General features: G+C 52.9%; 2 protein-coding genes across 9 annotated transcripts in view; one reads left to right on the top strand and one right to left on the bottom strand.

The window, feature by feature from the left end:
- Nucleotides 1-4,537, top strand: part of JARID2 (jumonji and AT-rich interaction domain containing 2) — a 272,742-nt gene extending 268,205 nt beyond the window's left edge. For all 7 annotated transcript variants that reach the window (XM_019420066.2, XM_019420064.2, XM_019420067.2 and 4 more), the window contains one exon: nucleotides 2,533-4,537. In XM_019420066.2, coding sequence (XP_019275611.1) covers nucleotides 2,533-2,715 — 183 coding nt within the window. In that variant the 3' untranslated portion in view covers nucleotides 2,716-4,537. The remainder of the gene's footprint in view (nucleotides 1-2,532) is intronic.
- Nucleotides 4,538-4,997: 460 nt separating this feature from the next.
- Nucleotides 4,998-15,263, bottom strand: part of DTNBP1 (dystrobrevin binding protein 1) — a 131,159-nt gene continuing 120,893 nt past the window's right edge. The window contains exons 8-10 of one of the 2 annotated variants that reach the window (XM_053904885.1): nucleotides 14,989-15,144; nucleotides 6,465-6,608; nucleotides 4,998-5,321 (exon numbers count right to left, since the gene is read on the bottom strand). In XM_053904885.1, coding sequence (XP_053760860.1) covers nucleotides 5,122-5,321; nucleotides 6,465-6,608; nucleotides 14,989-15,144 — 500 coding nt within the window. In that variant the 3' untranslated portion in view covers nucleotides 4,998-5,121. The remainder of the gene's footprint in view (nucleotides 5,322-6,464; nucleotides 6,609-14,988; nucleotides 15,145-15,263) is intronic. The other variant, XM_019420062.2, reaches the window with a different exon arrangement.

Below are 15,263 nucleotides of genomic sequence, written 5' to 3'. Positions count from 1 at the left end.
CTCTGGGTCCTCACCCAAGGGCCCCGGGCTGAAACATGAAGTCTTGTCTTTCTGCATCCAGTTCCCCAGATCCCGTTCCAGCTTTGTATAAGTGCCAGTCCAGCCAGTTCTCGCCACTTCTGTGCTTCCGCTCTGGTCCGGGGCGTCGCGCCTCACGGTCCCCTGATGGCCCCTGTCTCGCTGAGTCCCCGGTCGTCTGCAGAGGCAGACTCCATCTGAAGCCCTCGCGCGCTCGGTTGGCGGTGTCTGTTAGCCGGCACGGAGAGCAGGTGCCACTGGGCCAGGGCTCTCCCCGCAGCGAGCAGCGGGCCCGCGCCTGGGTGACTTCCTGGCACGTCCAGCATGAACGCTTTGGGCTGCTGGGCAGTCGCTTGCGCTGCGACTGGAGGACGTGTCTCACGTCTTGACTGACCCGGAACATTTCTTGGCGGGGGTGGGATGGGGTGGTCACCCTTCAGATCACTGTGGTGCTGTGTCCCCTACCCTGGGCGGCTGCACACACCCTTGCACCAGGCCCTCCCCGGCCCCCAGCAGGGCCCCGCCCCCAGGGCTGTATCTGCCAAGGGCCCCTCTGTCCCGCAGGCCCCCGCACCCAGATCTCAGTGGGGGTGGGTCCTGGGTGAGGTGACCACGCCTGGCGTCACACGTCTCTGCTCCGGGCAGGACTCTGGAGGGCGTGGTGGCACATCTGTGGGGGCTCAGGCTGCGGGTCGGTCGGGGTAATAAGACTTTGGCGGAATAAGCTTGAGCTGAGAATAGATCCGGGCCTGGCTTTTAGGGTGTGCGTCGGTGAAGGCATAACCGCCCTGCGCGCCCTGCTGCTCCGCTGTACCCGCGGACGTCAGAGCCCGCGACAAAGACACCCTCAGCGGGGAGTCAGAACAGCACGGTCAGCCCGCGGGGTGCCGCCCACATGCTGGGGGGCTTCGCCCTCAGGGTTTCAGGCTCTACAAAATCTGGGTTCTTCCATCTGTAGCCCATTGTCTTTTGTGACCGGAATATGGGACAGAGAATCCCGTCTGTAGGGTCTGTGTGAAGCTTTATCACTTTGATGAGTAAGAGAAAAGGGCGTAGAAGCTGCCTACTTTGTCATTGGACTAATTTTAGTAAATGAGAATCTGAATCCGCTCCTTCTTTAAGCTGTGTGCTTTTTAACTCTGTAATTTCTGGTTCTTGGCTGGGTTTCAGAAATGCCTCGTGAGGGCACCGCAGTTCTGGTTGGAAGGCCCGGTATTTGGGGCACACAGATCCCGGGTCCGAGCCCCCCGGGCCGGCCGAGGGAGCCGCAGGGCACAGGCAGGGCCCTGCCCGGCCCGTGCTGCCCCAAAAGCTTAAGCCACAGGTTTTAAAGCAGCTCATCTATTTATCTTCGTTTAGCAAGTTTATCATAAGTGCTTGAAAAAATGGCCACAGACAGCGTTTGCGCAAACGGGCGGCCCTGTTGCTTCTAGGGTGCTTTTCACTTTCTTCCCACACGGTTTTCACTTCTTCGCCTTTAACACCTTCCACTTCCGTGAGGAGAGGCTCCTGTTGCGGGAGGGCCAGCTTGGGACTCAGGTGAACCCCAGGCCTTTGAGTGAAGGATAAGCAATCCCCCCTCCCCCCCCTCGCCCCCACCTGTGTCCCCATGGTTCCCTCTGATCCTGGTCCAGAGCAGGTGCTTCTGAAAGGTCTGGCCATATGCCATTTTGGTATTTCCCCCCATGGTTTCTCGTAAAACTGCATGGTTCTGAGTGGTGTTGAGGTTACAAATACGTACTTGATGCCGACAGCAGAATGGTTCCCTTGATTGACTTTAAGGATGCTTGTTAATCATCTCCCCTTCGCCGAGAGGAGGGGGTGCCAGAAATATCCAGAAGTAGACACGTGTATTTATCTGCAAGGCCAGGTGAAGGAAGGCTCGAGTGCCCGGGCAGCTGGAATGACACCGCCCTAGGCACTTGGCCTCTTCGGGGCAAGAAGCCTCCGGGACGCCCCCGTGAGCCTCACGTGCAGGCAGCCCCGTTACCCTGTCCGCGCACGGAGCCCGTCTGCCGGGTGGCTGGGTCGTGTGGCCGCGGGACGGTGACCCGCTCTTGCTGTTTGGGTGGCCCAGGCTCCGGGGCGAGGGACACGTTACACGTGAGATGCGTGTAGAAAACAACGTACTGGGTACAGTTGTGGGACTTCAGGGATTTCAGTGACCCTGCCAGCCGCGGGGCGGTGCCGTGGCGGGGGCTCGGAGGCTAGGACGCGCGTTGGGGCAGGTGCTCTGCCCCTCATCCCTCCGGGCCATGAAGTGGCAGGCGTGTCTGTGAGAAGCAAAGGGCCCGCTTTAGGGGCCAGGTTAGGGGCCTGGTTCTCAAGGATCGTTCTGCCTGGTTCCCGAGCCGCCGCCTCAGAATCGCTTCTCCTGGTGTCTGTGAACCGCCTCCGCGGGGCAGCACTCCGCGGCCCCCCTGTCCTGTGCTGTGGTGGTGAGCGTCACCCCGGGAGGGGTCTGGGATCGCGTGCTTCTGGTCTGTTAATTGTCTTCCTCTCGCCCGGAAACAGGAGCAGATCATCAGTCTGGTCAATCAGATCTGCGGCAAAGTGTCTGGTAAGAACGGCAGCATCGAGAACCGTCTCGGCAAACCCACACCGAAAAGAGGGCCCCGCAAGAGGGCGACCGTGGACGTGCCGCCACCCCGGCTTTCCTCCTCCGGTTCCCCCCGAAGTGCTTCGAGCTCGTCGTGAAGATGCCAACACCGTGTCGATCGATATATATTTTTTTGTAATTATGATATTCTAGTTTGGAGTACTTGCTGTAGGATACAAGCTGTCTTTGCACTAGCTCTAAAGAAGATTTTCTTCTGGTTTTAGAGAACTAATTTTGTTTTAGCATTAAACTGTTGAACTTTTTTTTGTACTTAGAATACCTAGATACTGCAGTCAGATTTTGGAAACTGCCGTATATTCACTGTTTTAAAAACCCTTGAGGGGGCTGTATTAATTTGTATCGCCCCTGTGGCTGAAAAAAGCCTTTTTGGTTTTTTGTTTTGTTTTGGTTTTTTTGTTTTTTGTTTTTGTTTTGGTTTTTTTTGGTAACTTGGGGGGAAAAAAGGCTTTTTTAACCCATTTTCGAAGAGGGTGAAGTTTGGAGAACAAATTTTAAAAAACCAGTCATGTGAGCAGATTTTTCTAGAGAGGAAAAGGGATAGGAGACACACACACACACACACACACACACACAAAACTTGAAAAGAAATGGCTTTACTTTGGCTGTCTTTTCTTCTGTCATGTGCAAAATGAGTTTGTAATTTTTAAAACCGGAGAACCCCCATTTTGTTTCTTTGGGCGGTTATGGCAGCTGAAGGCGGACGTTGTTTCCTAACCCGAGGCAAAATGCGGAAGCGGACGACGAGGTTCTCTTTACCAGCACATCTCTATGCATCTGTTTAAGGGAAAGAGGAGAGCGAGAGAAGAAAGCAGACTGCCTGCCTTGGAGGGGTCACGTGAGGGAAACCTGTGCCTGATTTCATTAGGAAATCCATTCTGTTATTTTTTGGTGCTGTTGGCTACTTTATCAAAAAACCCTTCAATAGCATCCTTAAGAAAAAAAAAAAACCACAAAAAAACAAAAAAGGAAAAAAAAGTGATCGAAGCCGAAAGTGCTTCTTTGTCCTAGACGTGCAATCTCTCTAACATTCCGTCTTCATGTCACTGCTTGGTTTACACCTTCACAAGTCAGCATTAATCTTTCTTTCTAAACTCGTTTCGTCGACGGTCACACTTAGAGCCACTAGGAGGTCTGCAGTTCTTTCTGAATGTGAAAATGCATTTGCGCTCATCTTGTCTATTTTTTCTCTTCATGTTGTAACAAAAAAAAAAAGAAAAAAGAAAAAAAAAGAATCCCGTCCCTTTTGTACATACGCCTGTAAATTGTTTTAAATACTTGAGCCTTTTTCTCGGTGGGGGGTGGGGAGGGTGCGAGGACAAGATGAAGAAAAGCCTTACGTTTCCGTTTCTTCATCGGGTGGATTGGATGCTTACAGGGTTTTTCTTGTAACATTTATAAGTGCTGCTTACATCACTGAACGACAACAACAAAATAATAATGGAGTAGCTGTTGCCCTTCTCCGGTTGTGTGTACAGTACGTGTGGAATAAAAAAGGGAACTGTTTTCACGAGCTGTCCTTTGTTTCGTAATTGGATCCATCGAGCCCGTAGCTACTCATATGCACTGAGCTTGCCAGTGGGACTGTCGGGAGCGTCCTGTGATACACTTTGTCGGTTGTTGTTGCAGAAGACTGAACTGTTTTTGGAATATTTAACAATTACATAAACAGAGTCACGTGTTTTCCGATGTGGTTGTCCGGTTTTTATGGCCTTGCTGTGTACTTTCCCTCTTTTTGACAGTAAACTTCTGCCTATGGCTTACAGTTTGACATTTAATTTATTAGCGCTGCTCTGCACTCCTCCCGCGGGAGGGAAGACTTCATGTTGTTTATTGCCAGTTTTTTGTTTACTTTTCAGGTTTGTACTACAAGGTTTAATAATAAAAACGAAGTTTTTTTGAGATTGGTCTCTGTTTTCCGGTGAACGGGCAGAGGGCTGCGACTCCCCCCTGCAGCGGCGAGTTTACCGCCCCCCCCCCCCCGCCCCCCCATTCTGTCCGCAGGTGGTTCTCGGAAACCCCGTCGCTTAGGCCCCACGGATGCGGCTTGGCGCTCACTCCCTGCGCCCGCCGGCTAGTGGCACGTCGTGGGACGCGACAGCAGGCCGGGCCGCCCTCCCTCACTAGGCGCCGGGCTACCAGTGGTGGCGAAGGGGACCCCGCGTGCCACCCGCTCCTCAGCAGGAGGAAGGAGGGAGCGGTGGAGCGGACCGTGTGCGGTGGCCGTTTGGGGGGCCGGCTACGGCCACGCTCGGGAGGAAGGGCTCAGGATCGCGGGGACGGCCCGTGTGGACACCCTCCCTGCTGCACAAATTGGAATTCGAAGCCCTTCCGCACAAACTGGCTTTGTACCCTGTCGGGGTGAAGTCCGCAAGCTTTATTGTCAGCGGTTTGTACAGTCAGGGCCTCACGCGCCGGCGGCGGCAACTGCGTCACGACCAGGAGCCTCGGGGACGGCACCTGCCTCCAGGGCGGGGCGCGCGCACCTACGAGTCGCTGTCGTCGGTGTGCAGGGTGGCGAGGGCCGTGTCCACCTCCACTCCCTCCTCGTCGGACTGGACGACGGGGGACTCTCCGCCGTCGCCGGGGGCCTGCGCGGACGGCGAGGACGGCGGCTCGGCTCGCGACGCGGAGGGCCTGGGAACCTGGAGGGTGACTTCGATCGGCCCGCCGCCCGCTTCGGGCCCTGCAAACACAACAGAGAAGCTGCCACGGAAGTTGTGCTGGAGACGCCTCCCCCCCCCCCCACCCGGCCCCCCGACGCGCGCGGAACAGAAGGGGCGGGCGGCGTTGGTTCCGGGGGCCGCAGAACCCGGCTGCCTGTCTCCACGAGGGCAGGTGGCGCCAGGGACCCTCCAACCGTCCGGGGTGGCTTCTGAGAGAAACCGCCGGAGGCACAGGCCGCCTTGCTTTGAGGAGCAGCCCAGGAACCTCGGCCATCAGGACATGTCCTGGCGAGTAATTCGGGGAGTTTTTCTCTGGGCGCCGGTCTCACTGATCTTGTAGCAGTTCTCCAAGTTCAGGGAAACTGAAGAAGGTCCTAAACCCCAGTCTGTCTGTCCCTGACTCCGGGAAAGCGCCAGGCACTCTCAGGACTGCCCTGCCCCAGCACCCCCCCCCCCCCTCCCCCGACGGCGGGGAGGGGGAGAGCGCTGCCTCGGGGAGAAGGTAGAGGAAACACAAGTGGACAAGAAAACTGGAGGTGGGCTTCGGAGGAAGGGGGCCTAGTAGCACCGGGACCCTGGTCTGAGCCTTTCCCTTTTTGCGCCTGTGGAAGAACAGAAGTGCTTTCTTAGCAAGGATGTGCATATGAGACAGCCCTGCCCCCACCTTGCAGGGCTCGTCCCAGACTTAAATCGGGCGGGGTAGAGGGGGCCTTGGAAAATTTCTACTGGACTTCCATGAATCGCAATTTGGGGAAGGCAGTAAATGGAGATCAAGTGCCCGAAGGGTGGCGACTTAACTCTTAAACTATCAGCCCAAGCTGAGCAAAAGGTCAAGCGACCACCTGTGGAGGGGGGGGGGGGGGTTGCTGAGGGTGAGCCCCAAGCTCCAGGCCTTACAGCCTGACCCCCAGAGGCCTTTTGAGCCCGAGGAAGAAGGACGACCCGGGTCCGACTGCGCGGTCCCTGGACGAATCTGGGCCGAGCATCACAAGCTGGGAGAGGTTCACCACGGATCAACCAGAGCCCCCCTCCCCGCCGCCGTGAGCCCACAAGTGGCGGCACAAGAGGCAGAACTTAGAGACTGGCCCCGGGCGTCCGGGATCCTCCCTCCGGAGGGAGCTGGCGGACGCGTGACAGACCTCGTGCCAGGCTGTCGCCCCCACCTGCGGCCGGAGACGGCAGAGCGGGGTCTTCGCTGCCGGAGTTCAAGAAGACGTCCAGGGCCTCCTGGTCAGACACGTCCATGAGGTCCATCTGCTCCAGCATGTCGATGTTCACCTCCATGGACGACATGCTGCCCATGGGCTCTGGGAAGAGACGGGCACGAGCAGGAATGACCCTTTTTGCCCTCAGTAACCCTTCAAGTGCATCAGTTGACCACGTATGTTCTCCAGGTATGAAATCTCTCCTGCTACTCCAGACTTTCTAAGGCAGAAAACGACACACCCGAGTCGGGCCCTGTGACTCCATCCTAGACCGGTCTTGGCTGCTGTTACGTCGGCCCCTTCCGGCTGTTCGTTCACCCCCAGCCCTCGGCCTGCAGGTGCGGAACGCGACCCGTTTCTGCACGAAGCAGCCCGCAGCTGCGGGGAGCAGGGTCCCGAGAGCCACATCCCCACAGCAGGAGGTTCGTTACCTCCCTGCCGACACAGCTTTGCCTTCTGCCTGCAGAGGCCCCCAGACTTTATCGAGCTTCCTGGGGAAGCTGTCACTGCCCTTATGACATCTCTCCGGTCTTTGATCTGAAAAGCAGACAAGCTCTGGGCAGCCACAGGCTGGTGAGCGGGCAGCACGAGCTCTCTGTGGTGAAAGAGAAAAGTGAAACTGGCCCAGGAGCAAAAGGACATCAATACCAGGAGGGGTCCACCAGCTGGGGCCCTGGGGGAGGGCAGCCCCTGGGTCTGGAGCCCATATTCCAGCTACCTCTGTGGTCCAGAAAACAACGAGCCAGTCGACTTGGTCACCCCAGGCATGACCGTCCCTGGCAGAAACAAATTATTTCTGGTTCACCCTGGGTCTCACAGGGATATAAAAACATAAACTCGGCCCAGTCCAGAGTCTACAGCACACGGTGGGAACCCGTCCGTCACTCCCGGCGAAGGTCAGCGGAAAGGAGCTCCGTGTAACACCCTTTACTGAATTCAAATGACTTTACGCATTTTAATGACCTTAAAAATGGAATCAAAAACCAGCCAAACGACTTTCAGATAGGAACATTTTAATCACTGAAATGTAAAACCGTGGGCCGGTATTAAACGGATGGTTAGGGACTAGGGCCAAACAAGTTAGGAAGACTGAATAAGACCGTAGGGCGCAGAAACAGACGGAAAATGCAAACCCGCAGCACCGTCCCAGTCCTGAGACAAGAAGAGATGGTGGGGGACACGGACAAAGAGGCTGATTTTCTCCCAGACTTGCTGGAAGATGTGACGTCCCAGATTTAGGAAGCAAAAATCTATTCCAAGGAAGACAGATGAAAGAAATCCTCTCCTACATCACCTGCAGTGAAGCTGGGGAACGTCAGAGAGAGGGCACGAGAGGGAAGAGAAGGAAGTAGTTAGAATGACGGCTTCTCGACAACAATATAAGAAGACAATGGAATAATAAGTTCAAAGAGGTGAGATAAATGCCATTTCTAAAATTATGTAACATTAAATGGCATTTAAGACCGAGCATCAGCTATGAGCGCAGACAGCTCGTCACCACGAACCTACTCTCGCCACAGGCACAGAGTCCAGGAGGTCGGGCCCAGGATGCAGGAGGTGGGTGACTCGGGAGCTCGGGGGGGGGGGGGGGGGGGCCCGAGAGCCATCGCGGTGTAAGACCCCATTCCGGCAGCAGAGGGGAGGAGCTGACCGTCTTAGGCACAACCTTGTTCAAGGCCAGCGCTAAAATAAGAAAGCATGTAGTTTCTGTTCTTCGCAGGGCGAAGCTTACTGTAGCTGAGGTGACTCCTCTTAAGTAGAGGCATGAAAGCCACGTGGTGTGGACTCGGGTGGGGTGCAGGCCCGGGGCCACTGCCACGCGGAGTCACTGCGCTGCTTCACGCTCGATACCGCGAGGGGTACCAGCGGGGCGGCGTCCCGAAGCTTCTCCAGGCTGACTGGTCAGGGGACACCACCACTGGTCAGTCGTGGGCCCCGTGGGTGCTTGTGTGCGGCTGCCGGGCCACCAGAAGTCAGGCAACCGGCAGGTTTTCTGTTCTGGCCACGGTCTGTCAGCAGGGCCTTTCTGGCGGTTGGCCTTGGTCTGACTGCAGTTTTGTAAGGGACACAGGCTCCCTTTCATTTCCGTCTGTCCCATCCTTTGGAAAAGGGCAGGAGTAGGATTTAAAACCGAAGAGAACGCAAAACCGGATTAAAAAGGCAAGGGAACAGTACCAAGAAAGGTAGTAATGAAGCCGTGTGTCAGTAATCACAGTAAATGTAGGTGAGTCGGATTTTCCAGTTAACAGATCAGAAGACTGAATGAAAGTGATAAAAATCTCACTATGTCTAGTTTATTGGAGACACTCCCAAAACATAAGGACATTAAGTTAAAAGAAACAAACAAAAGCTTAAGTAGTTAAATAATTAACTCCAAGAAGAAAGCTGACCTAGCAATATTTTTTTAAAGTTTATTTGAGAGAGAAAGAGGGCAAGCAGGGGGAGGGAGAGAGAGAATCCTAAGCAGGCTCGACACTGTCAGGCAGATAAACAGGCCTTGATCTCACCAACTTGAGAGATCGTGACCTCAGCCAAAATCGAGTCGGACACTTAACCGAGCCAGCCAGGTGCCCCTGACATAGCAATATTGATAGGAAACAAAACAGACTTTAAGGGAAAACAAAAATATTGAAATAAAGAGTAGTACTTAGTGATTTAATAAAGTTTCAGTTTGCCTGGAGGACAATTCAAAATTTGTGTGACATAGAATTTGTGGCGATGTTTAAAGAATGGCAGAGTGACAAGGAAGGTCTAACCGATCCATAATCCTGGGAAGAATGGTTTAATACACCTCTTTGATAATAATTAAACTATACAATTCAATAATAGGGAATGCTTAAACAGCCCAACTTATGATCTTGGTGGAACGGGTACACGCAGAACCCTATCGTTTAGGATCTTACCCTCAAATGCACAGAAAACATGTAGGAAAACTCTAAGTCTTGAATTAAAAAAAAAAAAATAACCCATTCTCCAACAACCACAATGAAGTTTATGAGAAATCAGGAACAAAAGGTAACTAGAAACAACTTCACACATTATTTAAAAACACTTCTAAACAGGTCACAAGTCAAATAAGAAATTGTAATGGAAAATCTAAAAAACCCAGGAAGAAACTTACTTGTCAGAACTTGTAGAATTCTGTTAAAAAGTGGTGAACGTTACCCTTGTAAAAAGTTCATAGCTTTGAATGCCTTATGCAGACAAGAATGCTGAAAACCAAGCCCAGTCAAATTAGACCAAAACCAAGGGAAAAAGCCAAAAAACAAAACCGCCACCGAAGATGCCCAGCACTAAGGAAGAGAAACTAATGAGATACACGATAGCAACAACAAAGCTAAAAGTTGGGTCTTTAAGAAAACACTTAAAAATGACTGTTCTGTGTAAGACTCATCATGAAGGATGAACAGCACAAATTAGTGATCCGAGAGGGGTGGAAAAGCAAACTTCAACCCAAATACCACAAAGGCTGAGAATGATACTATGGACGTTATGCTGACACATTTGACAACTACAGATCAACCGGACAGATTCCATGGAAAACTTGTTAAAATTGACAAGAAATAGGAAACCTTTGTACCTAGTGGAGAAAAACAGGTGGCAACTCTTCCCACAGAGAAATTACTCGGCCCCCGCAGTGTCTGAGGCTGCTTCTACCCAGCGCTTGGGCAATCAGGGAGGAGGGCTTGCCTACTGCACGTGTGGACTTCCAGCACCACTAAGAGGCTGGTGCTCCCTCGGCACAGAAGCGACACAACCGCAATCAAGGCCTGGACGGGTTTTCGTAGAACTTGCAAATCTGACTGTAACATTTATACAGAAGTACAAAGAGCCAAGAACAGCCAAGGCAACTCTCAAGAAAGAACGCATAAACGTGTTTCGGGGTGTGTAAGAATCGCTCCAGCACACCACACAGCAAGACCTGCTGTAAGACAAGGTTTCTCAGCCTTGTCCACACTGTGGTCCACGCTCTGGACCAGAGCATTCTTTGTTGTAGGGCTGTCCTGTATACTGGCAGGTGCCCAACAGCAGCCCTGCGTCTATCCGCTAGATGCAAACAGCACAGCCCTGCCCCCAAGCACAGCAGGCAAAACTCTGGGGACTCCACCAAATGTCCCGAGGGGACGAAACCGCCCCCAGTTGAGAGCCACTGTTTAGTGAAGAATGAAGACAGTAGAGTTTGGGCTCCAGGCTAGACAAACAGAAGAAAGAGACAGAGAAGAGAGCCCAGAAAAGACTCACCGGGTACTGCAGTGGAGACACCCAGAAACAGTGGGGAAAGAGTGCTGGGGTGGAGGCAAAGTTACTGAATTTGGGTCCTTACCTCCCCATGCACAGAAAAACGAACTGGTGGTGGACTGAACAGCCAACTATAAAATGGGAAACACTGAAACTTTAAGAATAAAACACAGTAGAATGTTCTTAGGACTTGGAGTTACAGCCAAGCTCTACTTGTGTGCTTATACTTGGAGGGAAGGATTTCCTGAACAAGACACAAAAGGACAAACCATAAGCAATAAAATGGGTAGAGCCGATCACGTTGAAATAAACACACATTTAGCAAAGGCCTCTCTAGAATCCATAAGCCACGGACTGAGTGAAGGTGACTGCCTCAGATGACAATCCGTAAAGGCCAATACCACGAGCATCAGACCCCATAAGGGGGGGCGTCTGGGTAGCTCAGTCAGTTAAGCGTCCGACTTCAGCTCGGGTCATGATCTCACAGTCCATGGGTTTGAGCCCTACATCAGGCTCTGTGCTGACAGCTCAGAGCCTGGAGCCTGCTTCGGATTCTGTGTCTTGCTCTCTCTCTGCCCCTCCCCCGCTCATGCTCTGTCTCAAAAATAAATAAAAACATTAAAAAAATTTTTTTAAAAAAGGCCCCATAAAGGAAGACAGGCAACCAGGAGGAAAATGGACAATCAAGGATATGCAAATTAAAAACAAGAGGTCATTTCATACTCACAGATTGGCAAAAATTTAAATATCAGGCACTACCCAGTGTTGACAAAGATGAGTGATGGCACATATACACACTGCTAGGGCACCGTAAACCAACGGGGGACTTGGGCAGGTAATCCGACAGAATCTAGTGAAATTACAGATAAGCACGTCAAACGACTCCGTTAATTACTGTCCCAGTGATACACCCTCAAGAAGCGGTTCTCAAAGTGTCCAACTGCCTCAAGAGTTCCTTTACCGGGGAGCTTGTTAGAAATGTGAACACTCAGACCCCACCACAAACCTACTAGATCGGAAACTCTGGGGTGGGACCAGTCTCCATGTGAACAGCCCCCCTGGTGACTGAGGCTTGCTCAAGTTTGAGGCCCACTGCCCCAAAGAAACTCTCATCACATGTACGAAGACATAAGAGAATGTCCTCAACAGTGAGGTTTGGTTTTGTTTATTTTTTAGAGGGGAGGAGAGAGAGAGTCTCAAGCAGGCTCAATGCTCACCACGGAGCCCAACACGGGGCTCGATCCCACATCTTAGGATCACGATCTGAGCCGAAATCAGGAGGTGGACACTAAACCGACCGAGCCACCCCAAATTTCAAAGTTCTAAATAAAACACTCACGGAGAGACAATCACGCAAAGTTAAAACCATAAGCTGGCAATTGTGTTTTGAGAGACTACTGCATTCTAGATTGTCTCTTGGGGGACGCTATATGAATTTTAGTTTAGTTCAGTTTTATCTACTAATTCCATCTCTTCTAACTTTGTTAATTTTGCCACTAGCCCAGACATCACCTCCCTCTCTGTCCTGGGCACTGGGTCCACTGGGGGACTTCCGAGGCCTGAGTAAGAGTGTCTCGCGGCACAGGGCGCAGCCCCCGGCTCCAGAAGATTCGACTTTGCCGAACTGCCAGTTCAGCAGGGACCCACCGGAGCCTGAGATTTAACTGTGGGCACACACACGTACGGAACGGCGTGTCTCCCAGGTGATCTGTCAAGATACCCCAGCACCCAGCAACAAGGAAAACAGGAGTCACGTCGGGTGGAAGACAGAACCCGGGTCAGGGTCGTACCAGGTTACACGTGCCCTGATGGCACTAGGCTGCCTGGCAAGCTGGCGTGGCCTCCTCACCTCCTCAAGTGCCTGATGCTCCCAGCTCCGTGGGTTCTCCAGCCTCACCCCAATCCAAGGAGTCACGGGTGTCCCTTTACCCTTTACTCTGATAATTTGCTGGATAAAACTTTCCATTCCTTTGTCTTAATTAAAAAATGATGCTTTGGAAAGTGAGAAAAAATTCACTGCTATTTCTGATGTAGTGGAATGAGTCCAAAATACCATATTCACTATGGAGATTTTTTACTTTGACGGATTCTCCTACATTAAACATCCCCGCGTTCATCCCTGGAGATGAACAGTCTGTAAGGGGACATGGGACCTGCCAGGCCGGAAGTCTAAGGGATGGCTCTGAGCAGCCTCACCGAGAGATGCCTATTTGTTATCTGAATGTTTTTCCAGCTACGGCTGAAGTAGAAAGCTAAAAAGCCCAAATCTCCAATTTTCTTCTTCAGTGCTTTCAAAATCACACATATTGGCAACATGTGCCTGACTCCCATTTTTTTTTTTTACCTTAAAAAAAAAGGAGCCTAAGACTTCTTGGAAACTTGAAGAATGTTATTTTTTAAGTGTCCCAAATGTGAGAATTCAATTCCTTAATACTTCATTGATGTCTGTCCAACAAGAGTTGGCCGGGCACCCCACCGCGCCAGCTGGAGGGTCCCCGTGTGCCAGGCTCTCGGTCACCGCAAGGAGGCACTTCGAACCTCCCTGCACCGGGTTCACCTCCGTGTGTGCTCCCATGTCTCCCCACGAGCACGGGCCTACCTAAGAGGCACTTCCACTTGGCCTTTCTTCCTCTGGGCCTAAAGACGTGCCGAGTGCTCGCAGGTGCTCCGGAAACATCCAGGGAACCAAGCTGGACGTGCAGGGTTAACCTCAGCGCTGATAGTCTCTGACTGTTCCCTTCGCTGGCCGACCTCCTCCCACCTCCTGGGTGCAGCGGCTCCTTGTCCTTAGATCTCCAGTATGTTTCCCAGGAGGTGCGTGGCTGGTACGGCCACGATGTCTGTGTCCCCCAAACTCGTATGTAGAAGTCCTGACCCCCAGTGTCATCGCAGCGTCTGGGGGTGGGGCCCCTGGGAGGCTAACAGGTGGAGATGGGGTGGGGAGGGCGGGGCCCCCGACACACCAGAGAGGGTCTCACGGCCGTGCAGGGTACAGTGACCTCACCCCTGCCCGTGACGAGACGCGAATCCCTGCAGCGAACGGGCTACTCCCTCCATAAGCGGCACCAAATCCCGCAGGCCACGAACAGCACGCATATTCTGAGGCGATCTGTCCGGCTTTTCTAGACGCAGACAGACTGTAGAGGAGGGCATACAAAAGGGACACGGCCGGCTCCGTGGAGACCGGATGTCCTCCTTCAAATCTGACCCGCCCTGAGGAAAGAAGCCTTATCCACACGGTGCATCCTGTGGTGCTCTCCCAGGCGTGTTGCCATGCTACTTTTGATGTGTTCTGCCTCCATTATTCTCCTTCCTCGGTTTTTATTTCCTTAACCTCTCTCCTGGGGGCGGACACCGGATTCAAAGACAGGGAAGGAACAGAGTGAGGGGAACAGAGAGGAGCTGGGGGGTGTGTGAGGGGCAGGGTATCGGAACAAAGACCGGGGCCAGGCTGGCCAGGGGAGAGAATGGAGGACACAGGGCTGGGGAGCGGAGGGGCTCAGGGGTACGGAGGGGCAGGTGAGCAGAGGGGCCCTGGACGGTTGCCCGCGTGCCGTGCAACCAAGCTGCTCGTGCTCCTCCTAGAGGCTGGATGAGGGACCCCGTACCGGGCTTCGCCCCTGCTGTTTGTTCTTGGGAACTCTCGGAGACGCGAACATTTATGAATCTGGATGTTCATCTCAGAACCGTGTATAAAGATAAAGAATCTGTTCAACTAGGGGTCTGGTTAAATGTTAACTGCGGACATCCTGACGACGCAGACGCAGCTTTGAAAATATACCCTTTTAAAGAACTGTTAATAACACAGGGAAAGATCCCTGTACAGTATTTAGATAGACACAAAGCCAGATGTGTGAATGGTTTGATACCAATTATGTACAGACTCACTCACACACACACACACACACACGAAAGAACCACCCTAAAATAGTGACGGAGATTTTACTGTGCTGTAGAATTATGGGTGATGTTTCTTTGGTTTTTACCTTTAAAAACAAAAACAAAAACAAAGCCTGCTCCATGTTTTCTAAGTATCTCCAGCTGAAGCCTAGACCTGCAGGAAGAGGTAGAGACAAGGACGAGACGAATACCGCATGGCAGGGCCACTTTGGGTTTTGGGGACTAAGGCCAGACCAGACTTCCGGGGACTGTGCCCCACACCCCGCCTGGGGGGCGCGGCGAGACACGGTCTCCGGGCTCCCGGGGAGGGTCCCCGCCGCCAGCGGCCCTCTGCCCAACTTGCCTCGCCTCTCCGCTATCTGCAGGTAGCCCGTGGACAGGTACTGTTCCATGTCCTGCTGGAACGCCTCCTCAAAAAACTTCTGCCGCTCCTTCAGCTTCGTCTGCTGGGTGTGCTCCATTTCCAGGACCTTCTGGGTGTGCTCTGCATCGAGTTCAGCTACGGAAACAGAACACTCGGGGTCAGGGCCTGAAGAGGGACGGAGACAGGAAATGGGAGTAAGTACGCACTCACCTCCACCCTCCAAGCTGAGAGGGTCGCGTCTGCTTGTCACACCC

Source organism: Panthera pardus, unplaced genomic scaffold, assembly GCF_024362965.1.
Source record: "Panthera pardus isolate Hobbes unplaced genomic scaffold, ASM2436296v1 HiC_scaffold_17, whole genome shotgun sequence".
Lineage (NCBI taxonomy): Eukaryota > Metazoa > Chordata > Mammalia > Carnivora > Felidae > Panthera > Panthera pardus.
This window is presented reverse-complemented; position numbering and strand designations above follow the sequence as displayed.